Genomic DNA, 16,260 nt, shown 5'->3' with positions numbered 1-16,260 from the left:
CAAACTGGATTTGTTGGTCTCTTTCTTTGGCATCTCAGCACTCTCAGCCTTTGGGGGTAGGTTGCATAGACCTGGTCACTATACAACACATATTTCCTAGGACTTGTCACAAGTTCCCTCAAGATCTAGCACTAGTGCCTATGTTTTGGCTAACTCAGTGAATATGTTAATAGGCTTATCTGTCTTGTTTCATTTTGCCACTGTTCCCTGGGATCACTTCCCAAATTTACATATGTAAGCTTTTGGCTCAGGCTCTGCTTATAGGAGAACCAAGGATAAATCAAAGCAGTGAAGTAACACTGGCAGACAAAAAGATGACTTCTAAGATAATTCTTTTGTTACTATATATTTTATGAATGTGTATATTAAAAAATCTTTTTTTTGGCTGAAAACATTCCTGCTTAGATTGGACCAATTCCGTCAACTATAAAACTGACAATATATTCAGATTGTTTTCTGAAGAAAAGCCACGAAGTTGGTTTATAGCTTTAATTTGTTATCCAGCAATACAGCTATAACCTTTTAATATTAAGCTTCACTTTGAAAACCTAAGCCACTTACATGAATAGGTTAGTGGCACCTTCACAAAAATCTTCTCTATTAACTTTAGTTCAAAGGCTTTATTTTTCCATTCTGAATCTTAAATGTAGCAGTCTAAACTGTCCCATCAGCTTTTTTCTCTTGCCCTTTGCAAATTAGTTTTCTCACTTAAAGCTATTTTTGTTTTTGCTTTTTCACTAGTGAAAATGTTACTTCCCCCGTGAAAGGATATTTCTTGTAATAAATCTACCTGTGAATTTTGCTATATTTCTTTGTTGGTTTGGCTTTACAAATATGTAGCTGTCTTCTCACATGTTACCTGCTGTAAAACCATTCATTTGAATCTTAATAGCTTTCATGTTTACAGTAACAAATGAATTTCAGAGAAATCAAGTAAGTTGCCCAAGATCCAACATATATAATAAACATCAGAACTAGAACTTGAATTCTGTTCTTTCGGTTGTTTCCAACATGGACTAACACATTTTTTCAAGAATGTTTTCAATATTCAAATAAAGACTCAAAAAAATAGGCTTACATAGTAACATTTATCCATCAACTTACCTATCGATGCTTAACAGAAAAGCAGCCCCCTTTTACCTAGCCCATTTTAACATTTAAAAAAAAAATACCTGTAGTAGACATATTCTTTAAAAGACAAAAGCCCAATAAAACGTCAAACCCTTCTGTACATAGTTGTAACAGGTTTTCATTTTATGGATGTGCTCTTGTCAGTTTGTTAAAATAGGGGAATCAGCTAGTAGCTGTTCTAATGAACACCATAATTCAATAACTTACAAACTTTTCACCCCAGGCACAAATTCTTGTTTTGAGAAGGCACAGGTTTTTAAAGCTCAAGTGATCTTCCTGAAGTTACAGATGCACAACATTTAAAACAATGTTGAAATTCTTCTAGGTATTTAACTCCAGTTAGCATAAAGCTTTTTTTTTTTTTTTTTGAATCTTCAGCTAAACCGGGAACCATTAGTCAAGATTTCCTGTTACACTGGCTATAAAGCATCTCAACAGATGGATTCCAGAAAAGGTCACAGCACTGTGAAAAGAAAAGAAAAATAATTTTCTTCCTTTCCTCAGAGATAACATCTGAATTCATCAACTTAAAAAAATTTACGAATTCTTGATTTCATATATGAAAGCAGAACATCTTTTAATGTGTTCTAGCTTTCTTCTCTTCCCCCAGCCGCGTCTTGTAGTATTCTAAAATCTGATGATCGATATTATCTGATCCATTTCCTTCATGATTCCAAAAATTTCACTATGTCTTCTATTTTGCTTTGTTTTCCAGAATAAGTCTTGATCTCTTTAGTTTGTTCTTTTTGTAACAAATATTCAATTACCTTGTTAGACTTTTTAGGTTTTAAAAAAATTACCATCACCATTATTGTACTAATATTATTTATCTGTCTTCCTATATCCATCTGTGCGTCCGTCTGTCCGTCCGTATGGAGATCAGCCAAAATGTTTCTCAGGTATGGATATACTACAGTTTTTTTTGGTTGTTGTTGTTTTTGAGACGGAGTCTCACTCTGTCGCCCAGGCTGGAGTGCAATGGCGCGATCTTGGCTCACTGCAACCTCCGCCTCCCGAGCAGCTGGGATTACAGGCGTGTGCCACCACATCTGGCTAATTTTTTTTTTTATTTTAATTTTTCTAGAGATGGGGTTTCACCATGTTGACCAGGCTGGTTTTGGACTCCTGACCTCAGGTGATCTGCCCACCTCGGCCTCCCAAAAGTCCTAGGATTACAGGCACGAGCCATGGCACCCGGCCTTCAAATGTCTCTAGTTTTAAGTGACACTTTAAGAAACACTGATAATATTACAGGTTTTCAGTACATAACGTTATAAAAATTCAACTAACAAGTGGATAAAGAAAATGTGGTATTTATGTACCATGTAATACTACTCAGCCATAAAATGGAACAAAATAATGGCATTTGAAGCAACCTGGATGGAGGTGGAGACCATTATTCTAAGTGAAGTAACTCAGGAATAAAAAACCAAATACTGTATGTTCTCACTTAGAAGTGGGAGCTAAGCTATGAGGACACAAATGCATAAGAATGATATAATGGACTTTGGGGATTCATGGGGAAAGGTGGCAGGGGTGAGCGAAAAAAGACTACACATAGGGTACAGTGTACACTGCTCAGGTGATGGGTGCACTAAAATCTCATAAATAACCACTAAAGAACTTTTCCATGCAACCAAAAACCTGTTCCCCAAAAACTATCGAAATATAAAAAAAAAAAACCCACAACATTCTCAGATTACTTCATAAAAAACAAAAAACAAACAAAACAATTCAACTCTTACCTTACAGGAAACAACTGAGGAAAACATCCTTGAGTTTTCATGTTAACAAATTTCTGGATCTGAAGCACTTGTTTTAAAAGATGTCCCTTGGAAGATTTGTCAATTTTTGTTAATACAATCTATAAGAAAACAAATTTTTATGCATTAGAAATAAAGTGGTTCTTAATAATTTTACACATTTTAGCTATAATTTTTCATTTACAACTAGGTGACCCGTGCAAATTTATCTCTGTACCTATTTCCTCATCTATAAAATAAAAATAATGACCCATAAAGGAGTAGCTGTAAAGACTAAATGAGCAAATGTGTGAAACACATCAAGTATACACTGTATGTCTGCTGCTTAATAGTGCTTTAACCACATAGGGCCACAATATCTTGGAAAGATCAATGAGAAGGGTCCTGGAGTTATATTTGCAATTGTTCATATGATCACAATATACCTAATAGCTTAAGATATATAAATGAATATTGGGTTTATCTATATAAAATTGCCAATTTGTAATCATTTTTTGACCTATACTCTAAAGAAAAAAATCAGAAATCAGGCTATTTGTAGGTTCTATCTACTAGTTATATTCCAAGTAAGTCCAGAATTCTACTTGTCCAGAGACAAGTAACATAGTGCAGAAAGGTCAAAGTATGGGTGATTATTACAAAAATCAATTAAAAATAAAACCTTAATCCACCAGGTATTCCTGGTGAGTTTCTGTAAAATTAAATTTCCTGGCAAATCATTTATGCTTTTTAGTCATAAAAGATGCTAATGGCAGGAGTGTGGTGTCATGATACATATATTGGTTTATGTCCATGGTTCCTTTCTCATAACTCCCATAGCCCTTGTTACGATCATTTGTTATAATGTTGGATATGTTAGGCATCAGGAAACAAAATCTCTCTGACCTCCTGCCTTCCATTCACCTGCTCCAAGACAAGACTTGTAATCTTCTCTCACCTTTCTGATTGTGGTCATATGACCCTCATTCCAGAGAGGGTTCCACCTCATACCCTGGGGGAAGGGATGCTGATGTTATGAAGCTTCCATAAAAGCCCAGGAAGACTGGATTTGGAGAGCTTCCAAATAGCTGAACACAGGTAGGTTTCCAAAGGGTGGCATGCCCAAGGAGGACATGGAGGTTCTGTGCATCTTCATTATATCCTTTGTAATATACTTTATAATACCATCAGAAAACATGTTTCCTTGAGTTCTGTGAGCCACTCCAGCAATTAAACCCAAAGAGGGGGTAGTTGGAACCCCAACTTGAAGCCAGTCTAGATACTCTAGAGGCCCAAAATTGTGACTAGTGTCTGAAGCCGGGTGAGAGGAGTCGTCTTGGGGACTGAATCCTCAATCTGTGGGATTGTGTCCACTGGTTGTTGGTGAAGACAAAAACCCCTACACATTTAGCCACAGAAGTCTTCTGTGTTAATTGTTGTGGTATGAGAGCAGAAGAAAAACATGGTTCCAGTGTTTTTCCCACAGTGAGAAGCAGAAAGTGTGTGGTTTCTAATGACCTGTGAATCCCTCCGCAAATGGGAGTCTTTCCTCATAAAGGCAAATGTTCTCATATTTAAAAGGAGATACAGATATAACTTTTCTATTCCAATTCCTTTTCCAACGAAGAAAGTAATATTTCCTTTCAGTTAAAATTGAGGAAAATATATGATTTCATAAACTAGTATCTGTGATACCAAATAAGGAATACTATTATTTAGTTTGGCAATATTTAGGCATTTTTACTAGGTAGACTATCAATCCTTTGACTTCTCATAACTATAAATCATCTCTAATGCTTCATAGGGCTTTTGCAGACCCCAAGAATTCTAGGACCCCAAGAATAAAACAAAAGTGGCTGACTAGTAACTTGGCGTGATTTGTAGTAAACTCCACTGTTACATATTAGTGGCTTTCTGACATCTTTTTGAAAGCAAATTATAGTTATTGGGTTCTTCACTTTTCTTTGGAAAGAAACTTTAAGAGTGCCGTTTTTTCTGGAAGTCTCACAAAGCAAAATTAATGTGGATACCAATCTACAATTCTGGTATTCTAGTCTAGGTCAAAAGACCAAGAATACTGTAAGAAATTCCCAGAAGAAATTTTGTTTGCTTTAAAAATATAAAACTCCTACTTGTGTGTGCTGGAGGCTGCTATGTTCCTGGAACAATTTTAAAGTTTTAAATTAGTTAAGCAACTTTTTAAGTTGCAGTTTTATTCACATTCTTATAAGTACTATCTGCCATGCTGCTGTTAAAGAGCTACTAACTTTTTCTGAACAAATGTTTATGTTGCTATAAAAAGAAAAAAATATGAACAGTATCTAGGAACATTAAATGAACAGCCTAAAGAAACCTTTACTTTGACTATAATTTTCAAAACATAGCTGAGCGACAGAAAAGAGAATAAAAGTGCCATAGAACTTCTTTTAATATTAATGGATGATTAATTGAAAAGATTGTTCAAAAGGCACTCTATCTTTTGAGGAGGCAACACAAGCTCAATTGTTAAAAGGTGCATGTTCACACAGATGCACGTAGAACTGATATTTCTAATTGCAACCATGATTCAAAGGAAGTACTTACCACATAAGGTAATGCAAATTCTTCACACATTTCTATGGCAATATTGTCTGTTTTTTGAATTCCAACAACACTATCCACTAATAAAAATGTTCTCTTCAAGCTATAAGCATGTAGAAAAGAAGATTAATGGCAATATAAAATATACCCATTCATTTATCCCCTCTTCCTTACCGTACTAAGAAATTCTCCTTTGAATAATTCTCATTCCAAAATTAAAACATTTCTTTAGGCAACAGGAATTCTCAATTTGCCAGAAGTTTATCCTGCAGTCCAGTAGGTCTCAATGCTATTTACTTTCAATAACTAAATTCACTAAATATTAATTTAAATCAATAAGGATATATTGGATATAAGACATTCTGCCTGGGCCTGGGACTTGATATATAATGAGTGAGTTCCCTCCTCTAAAAGCTTAAACTCGAGGAGGAGAAAGAGACACAAATCAAATTAACCATAAATTACAGATTATAAGTTATAGGAACCATAAATTATAAAAAATTAACCATAAGTTATAAAATTTTTTTTTTTTTTTTTTTTAGACAGAGCCTCATTGTGTTGCCCAGGGTTGAATGCAGTGGCACAATCTTGGCTCACTAACCTCTGCCTCCTAGGTTTGAGTGATTGTCCTGCCTCAGTCTCCTGAGGAGTTGGGATTACAGGCATGTGCCACCATGCCTGGCTGATTTTTTTTTTTTTTTTTTTTTTGTATTTTTAGTAGAGTCGAGGTTTTGCCATGTTGCCAGGCTGGTCTCGAACTCCTGACCTCAAGTGATCCGCCGACCTCGGCCTCCCAAAGTGCTGAGATTACAGGCGTGAGCCGGCGTGCCTGGCCTATATGGGAATGTTTAAATATTACCCTAACACTAACAGATAACAGAAACCAGACACATTATATCTTGCATTTTCTTATGTAAATATTTGATTTTACCCCTTATGTAAAGCTACAACAAACAAGATACATTTTTTTCATTTCAAAAGATTAACATTAATTTTCTATATATTGTGCAATTCTTAGAACTATCACTTGATTACATAAGGAGACAAAAAAGAGATATCATTTGCAGCAAATGTGATGTCTGAAGTATTTTAAGAATGATCAGAATTTACTGATTTTAACCAACAATTTTCATTTTCAAAATTAGCCAGGTAAGAGTTTGGTTTTAAAAAAAATTAATGGGCCAGGTGCAGTGGTTCATGCCTGTAATCCAGCACTTTGAGAGGCCAAGGCGGGTGGATCACCTGAGGTCAGGAGTTCGAGACCAGCCTGGCCAACATGGTGAAACCCTGTCTCTACTAAAAATACAAAAATGAGCCAGGCATGGTGGCGTGCACCTGTAGTCTCAGCTACTCAGGAGGCTGAGGCAGGAGAATCACTTGAACTCTGGAGAAGAAGGTTGCAGTGATCCTAGATTGCATGACTGCATTCCAGCCTGGGTCACAGAATGAGACTGTCTCAAAAAAAAAAAAAAATGAAAAAAAAAAAGCTGAAGTACACTTTACTCTCAATCTCAATTTGGGAAAACACTTAAATTTAATATTAAGGGTAAGCTAAACCACAGACAGAAAACAAGCAAGCAGTATATACCTTGGTCCTAAATATTGTATTGTAGAATATTATGAGAATAAAATGGACCTTATAAAATAAGTCATTTGATAAAACTGAAGTGTTAATCATGTGTATAATACTCTACTGATGAAAACATGCTTTGGGGTTAAATGTATAACTATTATAAGAAAATCTTTTCCTTACTTCCTTCGTTCTTTTAGATAGGTCTCTACCATGTCAACAAAATCTTCAGGTGCTCTAAAGCCATAACCTGGCATGTCCACCACTGTAAAATGTTTTCCAACTTTGAAAAAATTCATTTTCTTTGTGTGTCCCTGATAAAGTAAATAGAAAAAGAAAAGCTGTCTTAAGATATGTCCTCCATCTACTTAATGATTCAAAATGTTTTCCAGTTAATCAACAAATATTTATTAAAAGCCAAGTATATAACCTTAACTATGCTGATGATGACACAGGAAAAGAAGACAGAAGGGAAATGGCTGGAGATAAGTTTAGATCATACTACTTTTCGCTTCATTTTAAAAAAAGAATCTGTATGACTTAAGAAGAACTTTAGATTCCATATTAGAAACATGTAGGCAAAATATTTTGGAGTCTTTCCTATTGCATTCACTCTTAGTGAAAAATTCACCCTGTTCTAAATTGTGACTGCATCAGTCAATATTCTGTGATGAACAATGTATCTCCACTTTAAAGAGAAACTAATTACGGCAAGGATAGGTTAAAATGTTTACCATCAGTCATACACATTTTCATAAAACCTAGATCCAAAGTCTGATCGTTTCTTATACCTAGACTGTTGCTTCCCTAAAATCAAGATGTTTTGCATGTTTTATTAGGTGGATTTTAGTGCTTTCATTAAACAATTTTTTACTGCATATACAACATGATAATTACAAAATATTTGTGCAACTAAAATTGATGCACAGATGATGAAAAGTGGTTTACTCAGTTTTGTGTCCATAGGACAGATATTAATCAGAAAAGATAAGATTATGATAGGCAACTTTTTTTTTTTTTTGAGACATAGTTTCACTCTTGCTGTCCAGGCTGGAGTGCAATGGTGCAATCTCAGCTCACCGCAACCTCCACCTCCTGGGTTCAAGCGATTCTCTTGCCTCAGCCTCCCGAGTAGCTGGAATTACAGGAATGTACCACCGCGCCTGGCTAATTTTGTATTTTTAGTGGAAATGGGGTTTCTCCATGTTGGTCAGGCTGGTCTCGAACTGCCAACCTCAGGTGATTGGCTGGCCTCGGCCTCCCCGAAGTGCTGGGATTACAGGCGTGAGCCACTGCGCCCGGCAAGATAGGCAATTTTTAAAGTTAAGTCAATTGTTTGGATCTTAGAACAAATATTATCAAAGGAAAGATTTTTATAAATGGTGATTTTAAGTTCCCAGTCAGTTTATTTGTCTACAGGAAAATGATTTTAGAATTACAGATTGGGAATGTCAAGAATACATTTCCTCCATTGTCCTCTCACAAAAGGAAGGAGATCACTCTACTTAGAAGTGATTATTTGGCTGATTTATTTGGTGAGGCGGGGCAGGAGTAAGGATGGGAGGGTTAAGTAATGGAAAGAATCATTAGCGATGGAGCCAGAGAATCATTTTATGAAGTGAGGAGCAAGAAAAGACCTAGTGAAGTCTCATGGAAGGGTTCCAACTCAATGAAAGGGGTGTGTGTGCGCTCGCGCACGCACATACACAGGGATAGTGAACATTAGGGTTGGTGGAAAGGTTTACCATGGCCAGATATGGTGAGAGAAAGTGGGGGTGATTTTGAAGAAAGGGTATCTTAGATATTGGCAGAGACTGCGTCGTTGAGAAGAAAGTAGAGGGAATTAGAAAATGAAAGAAAGCTATTACAGCAGACTGGCTAGGAAAACAAACACATAAGAATATGCCGACTGTGTGTGTGTAACGAATTCACATACTTTATACCTTAAAAAAGTTTATAGGAGGAAAAAAGCAAGAAAAACCTAAAAGCCATTTACCGTACAATCAGTGTAGAACTAGATGATCACTGTTATAGAAGGAAATATAGAATGACAATAAGACACTTTATTTGGCAACTCTGCAAAATTTGGATAAAGAAAGACTTTCTGAAGATATTGTCAAGACTACTAAAATAAATCCAGCTACACTTCCTTTTCTTCAGAGAAATACACAGGCATTAGGATGTCTTACTTTATTACTTTTTTGAAAGAAATCACTTCTCTAGGAACTTAGTAATTACGATTTCTTATCCCTTCCAGCATTTATTATTCATGTTAGTTAATCCAAGAGATAGTCCAAACATATTTAAAAACTTCAACATACTGGTTTTTTGGAGACTCTGACTTCAACCTCAGGGGCCAGTGAAAATAAAGCCTTGATTAGAGATGATTTTCCAACATTGCTTCTGCCTATAAAACACACCTTATACAAGAAGAAACAAGATAAGTAAGTACTAGCTGTATATGCTATTCTGCATTAGATGTAAAAAACTTCAAATTCTAACGCAGCTAATATTTATTGAATGAATTAAATGTGCCAGGTACTATTTTAAGCATTCAGCATATATTTTCTTATTCATTTTTTACAGCATCTAGGAGGTAGGTGATATTATCCCCATTTTACGGATGAGAGAACACAACTAACCCAAAATTATACAGCTAGAAAGTGAAGGAGTTGGGATTTGAACTCAGGACATGTATATCTAGAATCTGTGCTTTTAGTTTCACTACACTACTCAAGAATACATGCAACTTCTATTAAGCATTTCATATTTACAAAGCTTTTTAGAGTAAAAACTAGATGTAGTTCAACAGAACTAGATGAAAAGTACAACTACATGTTTGGAAGCACATTTTCTCAAGCACTCCCATGGTATACTGTAACACCACTGCAATTTAAAAAGTTACTCTTTTCCCTTGACCTCTCTTGTTCCAATTAAGCTTTTCTCCTCTGTAGTGTGGAAAACAACAGAATATTCTCGATAATAACCATTAATACACATGGCTCTGCTTTTGAACATGGTATTGGGGGAGGGGGTACAATGCCAATCAGTTGTTCTAAATGACGGCCGTACTGCCCCTCGAGAGACATTTTGGAGATTTTAAGGGCATTTTTGGTTATCAAGACAATTGGGGGACATTTAGTGGGCAGGGGCCAGGGATACTATCCTGGAAAATTCTGGTCAGTTCTTCAAAATTAATTGATCTGAGTCCTGCTAAAATTTTAAATGCTCTGCCAGAGCAAATCTAATGCTAATATGTAGATAAAACTGAATTTTAAAAACGAATTACAAAAAAGTCCAGTAATTTAGAAGCTTAAATAAAAAAGCAATGGCTGTCTCAAAACCATTAAATAATTGAGGTACTCTTTGAATCCTGACTATAGTTCCACATATATTTAGACGAAATATCTCTGGGCAATGGTGCACTTAGTGTAAATACATATGGAGAGTTGGGATGCCTTTTAGCAGACTTAGAACAGAATATCAGTAAATTGTAGGACATGCAAGAATGCTCACTCATGAAATTTCACTAATAAACGTTGTTATAAAAAATTTTCCACATTATTGCCATCTAGAGATTATTATTTTTGCACATGATAGGAAATTTAGATTAGGCGAAAGTTACTTATTGATAAGGACCATCTCATTTGTGAAACTATTATTCGTTTCCTATTCTTCACTGTCTAAATTCTGTCTAATTTGTCTGGCATGTTTTCCCTGCTTAAGTTAAATAGAAGAAAAAAGGAGAGAGTTAATTTAATTTGGGTTTGAAAAGCTTTTAAAGCATTTTGAAGTCTTCTATATTCATTCCCAAAATAATTTAAGCTGTATACAGGCAGTCTCTGCTTACAGTGGGTCGACTTAACGATTTTTGACTTTACCATGGGTTTATGGGTATTGACTGCATTTTGTACTTAACAATGGGTTTCTCGGGTATCCCCACGTACAGGGAGCATCGACATATGCCTATTTAGTTAAAATAATATATGCGCCAACACAAAGCTAGAAAATACAACAGCAAAATCACCCGCGAGCCTGACGGCCAGGGCAGCGGTTAGCGCCGTGACGCCGGTGCGCAGGTGAACCGTGAGAATCGCCTCTCACCTCTGGCCGCGGAAGGTCCGGGGCGTGGTCGATACGGACGGCGGAGCTGACGTAGTCGATGCGGTTCCGTTCAGTGGCCGTGAAGATGTTGTCCGCCCTGGCTATGTCCTCCGGGCTCGGGTCAAAGATACGCAGGTGAAGGTCTTGCCTCCCGTCGGGGGCGAGGAACCGCTCTACTTCCTGCAGCGGGTACAGCACCTTCCTCAGCTGCTGCTTCGGCAGCCGCAGCACCTCAGCAAAAGCTTGGGACGTGCTGTTATAGCGGCTCAGTCGCTCTAGCACTGCAGGCATTTCAAAGAGTCTTTCCGCTCCCAGCCGCAGCCAGGGCACCGCCATTCTCCCTTCCCAGAAGACGGGCAGAGAGACTTTACTCCTGTGGCCTGGGTTGCGCGTGCGTGACTTCCCGCTGCCGCGACGCCTGCTGGGAGTTGTTGTCTCCTCTGGCCTCGCTCGTTCCGGTCTAAGTTTTTTGCCTTCAGTGCGCGGGAGGAGGGTGGAGGCAGGCGGTGACCTGCGGGGAACAGCTCACTGGGTTTCTTTAACACCGTGGGCTTAACGATTATGTCTTACTGGAAGGATGTTTAACGGTTTGCAGAGGTGAAAGACCTATCTGGCCATGTGGCCCTTGAGTCTCAAGCGAAGGACTAAAGTGTGAAGCTCCGATGCGTTCCCGGAACGTTTGATTTTCACAGTTTTTGGTTATCTTATTAACTGTTGACGTTTGTCGTAAGTCCGCATCACTAGGATAAACACTTTTGCAAAAAAGAAAAGGGCTGATGAGAAATGTGATTGTAATAGCACCTCGTTTTCGTGGAAGGGACTGTTTGTGTTTCCGCCTTCACTATAGGTGCAGGAAATGTCATTAAATTTTAGAGATTTCTTACAAAAACAGTTTTGCACAGATGTTACAGAATTGTTTCGTGGACGTTTCGTAATATCATCTTATTTCAAAAGTTTCTCCCTAAAGTCGATCAGTACTGAAATGGGAGGTACAGGTATCATAATGATGAAATGAATAACTGAAAAATATTCATATGTTAAAAAAACTAGGTTTTCTAAAACATCAGCAGCCCAGAAAGGGTAACTCATGGTTTCTTGAGCTATTCCCCAGGTTGTTCAGTAACTAAACAGTACAATTCTAGAATAAATATGATACAAAAATTAATGAACAGAACCTGCGACTTTGAGGGCAGCCAATACGGCAGCCTGATGTGCTGCTGGCTGGCTAATTTTTTATTGCTCTTTGCATTAGGGTTTGGGGTGCCTTTCTGTTCGCTATTCTCTCTCCTCCATGTATAAAAGTGTATATAATACTCTGTTGTATACATCAGAAATTTGGGATTCTCATTACTGTGTGTTTCACTCATCCGTGTGAAGAGATCACCAAACAGTCTTTGTGTGAGCAACAAGGCTGTTTATTTCACCTGGGTGCAGGTGGGCTGAGTCCCAAAAGAGAGTCAGCAAAGGTGGTGGGATTATCATTAGTTCTTATAGGTTTTGGGATAGGCGGTGGAGTTAAGAGCAATGTTTTAGGGGCAGAGGGTAGATCTCACAAAGTACATTCTCAAGGGTGGGGAGAATTACAAAGAAACTTCTTAAGGGTGGGGGAGATTATAAAGAACATTGATCAGTTAGGATAGGGCAGAAACAAATCACAATGGTGGAATGTCATCAGTTAAGCTGTTTTCACTTCTGTGGATCTTCAGGCCTTCTGGATGTATACGTGCAGGTCACTGGGGATATGATGGCTTAGCTTGGGCTCAGAGGCCTGACGCTGTGTATGTAATATACTTTGAAAGTGCTTTTATACATGCCATTTTGTTTTCAAACCTTGGAACCCCAGGTTTGGAAATAAGAGCTTTGGTGATTCTTAGAAAGGTTTTAGAGGTGTTCCGGGATTAATAGACATTATAGTATTCATTTAATAATCATTCATGTTTCTGAATTCTAAATCATTTTGGATTTCACCTGATAGGACAAATCATTTTAGAATTATTTGACAGGACAGTTTTTGCAACAAATTGTCTTGTCATGCAAAGCTTGAAGGATCAAACGGTCTACTGGAAAGAAGTATGACCAGTAAAACCACTTGACAATTTATATATTTTTTTCTCTTTCACTTCATCTTTTAAAAGCATCTGTGTAAACAAAGCATATAAAACTTCAGAAGGATGATTTAGAGTCAATAATACACTATGTTTTCCCTCAACATGATTAAACTCATAATTTGCAGAAGTTCAAATATGAAACATACATAGCAGTGAGACCTACTAGTGAGACGGGTGAGGGCTAGAATTGGGAGGAATTAGTTTATAATAACCCCATTGTAGGGCTGCAGTGGAAATCATCTGGTCTACAGGGAATTATCAAAGCCCAGGAAAAGAGGCTCACACCTGTAATCCTAGCACTTTGGGAGGCCAAGGCAGGAGGATCGCTTGAGCCTGGGCAACAAAACGAGACTGTCCCTAAAAAAATAATAAAAACAAAATTAGTATTGAAGGGAATCAAGTCTGGTGGATAGGATGTTGTGACAGGACTTTCTGGGTTCTGGCAATAGTACTGTGAATCTGTTGTTGTTGGCAGCATCTTGGTTCGAGGTGGTCTTTTTGTGTGTGGAGTAGGAGCTTAGCCAATAAGTGTAGATTGGGAGTCAGGATCTAGCCTGCTAGATCAGGACTAGGTCAGGGCTAAGATTCAGAATAGGGTTTTAGTCCAAGCAGGGAAAAGAAGGACTGTAGATTAGAAAACCTTGCTGTCTAATATGCGCCTCCCATTTACTAGGTCCAAAACAGAATTTCTAATATCCTCTAATTGTCTCCTAATCTGTAAGAGACAATGGCACCTCCATTCCTCCAATTGACTTAGCTGAAAATCTTGGGAGGAAATTCTGGACTCCTTTTTCTGTTACCCCAAGTCCAAGTTGTTAGCAATCCTCTTGGCTTTACCTTGAAAACGTATCCTGAATTGGATACTTTTTAGCACATCCACTGCTACCACCCTGATACAAGCCACCATTATCTCCCACCTAGATTATTGCAGTAGCTTTCAAATTGATCACCCACCTTTGCCCTTTGCCCCCTTCAGTATATTTGCAACATGGTGATAGGGAAGTGGGGCAGGGAAGTGTGAGGAGAAGGGCAGGTCCCTGGCTAGAGCTTCACCCCCGGCCTGTGCCCACGGACCTAGGTGAGGACAGGCACTTCTGGCTTTGTGCCCAAATGTTGCATTTCCCAAAGCCACCCAGGTCTGCCACACCCCCATCCTGTGCCTATAAAAACCCTGACACCTAGCAGGCAGACACACAAGTGGTTGGACCTTGAGAGGAACACGTTAGTGGAAGAAGACACGAGCTGCTGGATGTCAAGAGGACGTCGAGGGGAGCAGGCTGCCCACCAGCAGGCCATTGACCAGTAGAATGATGCAGAGTTTGGCCGGGGCGGTTGGAGGGCTGCTGAGTGGCTGAACTTCTGGGGAAAACCATCTCCCTTCTGGCTCCCCTATCTGCTGTGAGCTACTTCCACTCAAAACCATGCACTCATTCTCCAAGCCCATGTGTGATCCGATTCTTCCAGTACACCAAGGCAAGAACCCAGGATATAGAAAACTCTTTGTCCTTGTGACAAGGTAGAGGGTCTAATTAGCTGGTTAACACAAGCTGCCTATAGATGACAAAACTAAAAGAGCACACGGTAGCAGATGCCCACTGAGGCTTCAGGAGCTGTAAACATCCACCCCTAGATGCTGCCGTGGGGTCAGAGCCCCACAACCTGCCTGTCTGTATGCTCCCCTAGAGGTTTGAGCAGTGGGGCCCTGAAGAAGCGAGCCATTCGTTGTCACATGCCCTTCGAGGGGGACAAGAGTACTTTTCCCATTTCAGTGGCAGCAACCATGATCCTGTTAAAACATAAGCTAAACCTCCAGGAGCTTCCTGTCTCACTCATAGAAAAAGTTCTTGCACTAACCTAAAAAGCCCTACATGATCTTTCATTTTCTTCTTCCACTCTTGTCTGACTTCATCTATTGTTATTTTTCTCCTTGTCTACTCCATTCCAGCCACACTGGCTTCCTTGCTGTTTTTCAAGCAAGCCATATACACACACCTGCCTCTGTGTCCTTGTACTTCTCCCTGGAATGCTTACCCCAGATAATCACATGGCTTATTCCCAGTATGACTTAGGATGTATTTATGGCCAACCTTCTGAGAAAAAGTGCCTTCTGTTTTGATAACGAGGAGGTAGTTTACCACAAAGTTAACAAGGTTTTAAAAATTTAATATGACTTTGACAGGTGTTACTTTATACATCATCCCCAGAATCAGCTTTTATTGCTAAAATTCATCTGCCCTAAATGTCATAGTTATACTCTGTCATGCTCAGCTAAGAATAGAAGGAAGATAGGTAGGACAGGATCCTCTCAATTGTTCTTACTGCGATGTCTGCCTCTATAGTGAATGGCCATTAGGTCCAGAGTGATCCCAATTTATGTCCAGGTCCTATAGGTTTCAAGCTTATGGAATCCATCTAAGACATGAAGAAGGTAAACTTTGTAGGCCTAGATAAGTAGGGGACACTGGGGACATCAGACAACTCCCATCCTAAGTTAAACATGGTTTGAATGTCCTGACAGAAGCAAGAGCAGGGACTCTAGCAAAACTTACTTCTAGAAATAGAGAGAGGGAATGGATTAGGTCTCAGTGTCTGATTTCCACTAGACTTTTCTTACCCTGACTTTTCCGCTTGTCTTAACAACAATAATGAACATTTATTGAGTGTCTGCTATGCCAGGAATTTATCTGAGTACTGATAAACTATGAGAAAGACCTGGTTACATTCCAATTAGGATATCAAACTCTTGTATTAGGAAGAAAATATTGGGAGAAAGGAAGATGAAAGAGGCTTTATATGAAGGAGCATGATATGGGAGAACCTTCCACATAAATTACTTAAATTGTGATGACTACTATCTGAATGAATGATTTAAATTTAAAATACCATTAATTATATTTTTCTCAAGTTTTCTGTGCAACATTCATTTTAAAATTTTACTTTAGATATTACCTGACACATTGACACAAATTTGTGGCACAACAAGTTTGATTTGTTCACCTAATTTCTTTCTTTTTTCTTTTTAGAG

The 16,260-nt window shown here is 38.3% G+C and overlaps 1 protein-coding gene across 1 annotated transcript; it reads right to left on the bottom strand.

The window, feature by feature from the left end:
* Positions 1 to 1,233: 1,233 nt before the first annotated feature.
* GTPBP8 (GTP binding protein 8) lies at positions 1,234 to 11,880 on the bottom strand. The gene is made up of 6 exons (XM_004036065.5): positions 11,128 to 11,880; positions 9,345 to 9,443; positions 7,207 to 7,337; positions 5,457 to 5,556; positions 2,877 to 2,995; positions 1,234 to 1,594 (listed from the first exon to the last, which is right to left on the bottom strand). Exons 1-6 carry the CDS (start codon positions 11,461 to 11,463, stop codon positions 1,525 to 1,527), a joined length of 855 nt encoding a protein of 284 aa, XP_004036113.1. The 5' UTR covers positions 11,464 to 11,880; the 3' UTR covers positions 1,234 to 1,524.
* Positions 11,881 to 16,260: the final 4,380 nt, after the last annotated feature.

The sequence above is a fragment of the Gorilla gorilla genome, chromosome 2 (genome assembly GCF_029281585.2).
Source record: "Gorilla gorilla gorilla isolate KB3781 chromosome 2, NHGRI_mGorGor1-v2.1_pri, whole genome shotgun sequence".
Lineage (NCBI taxonomy): Eukaryota > Metazoa > Chordata > Mammalia > Primates > Hominidae > Gorilla > Gorilla gorilla.
This window is presented reverse-complemented; position numbering and strand designations above follow the sequence as displayed.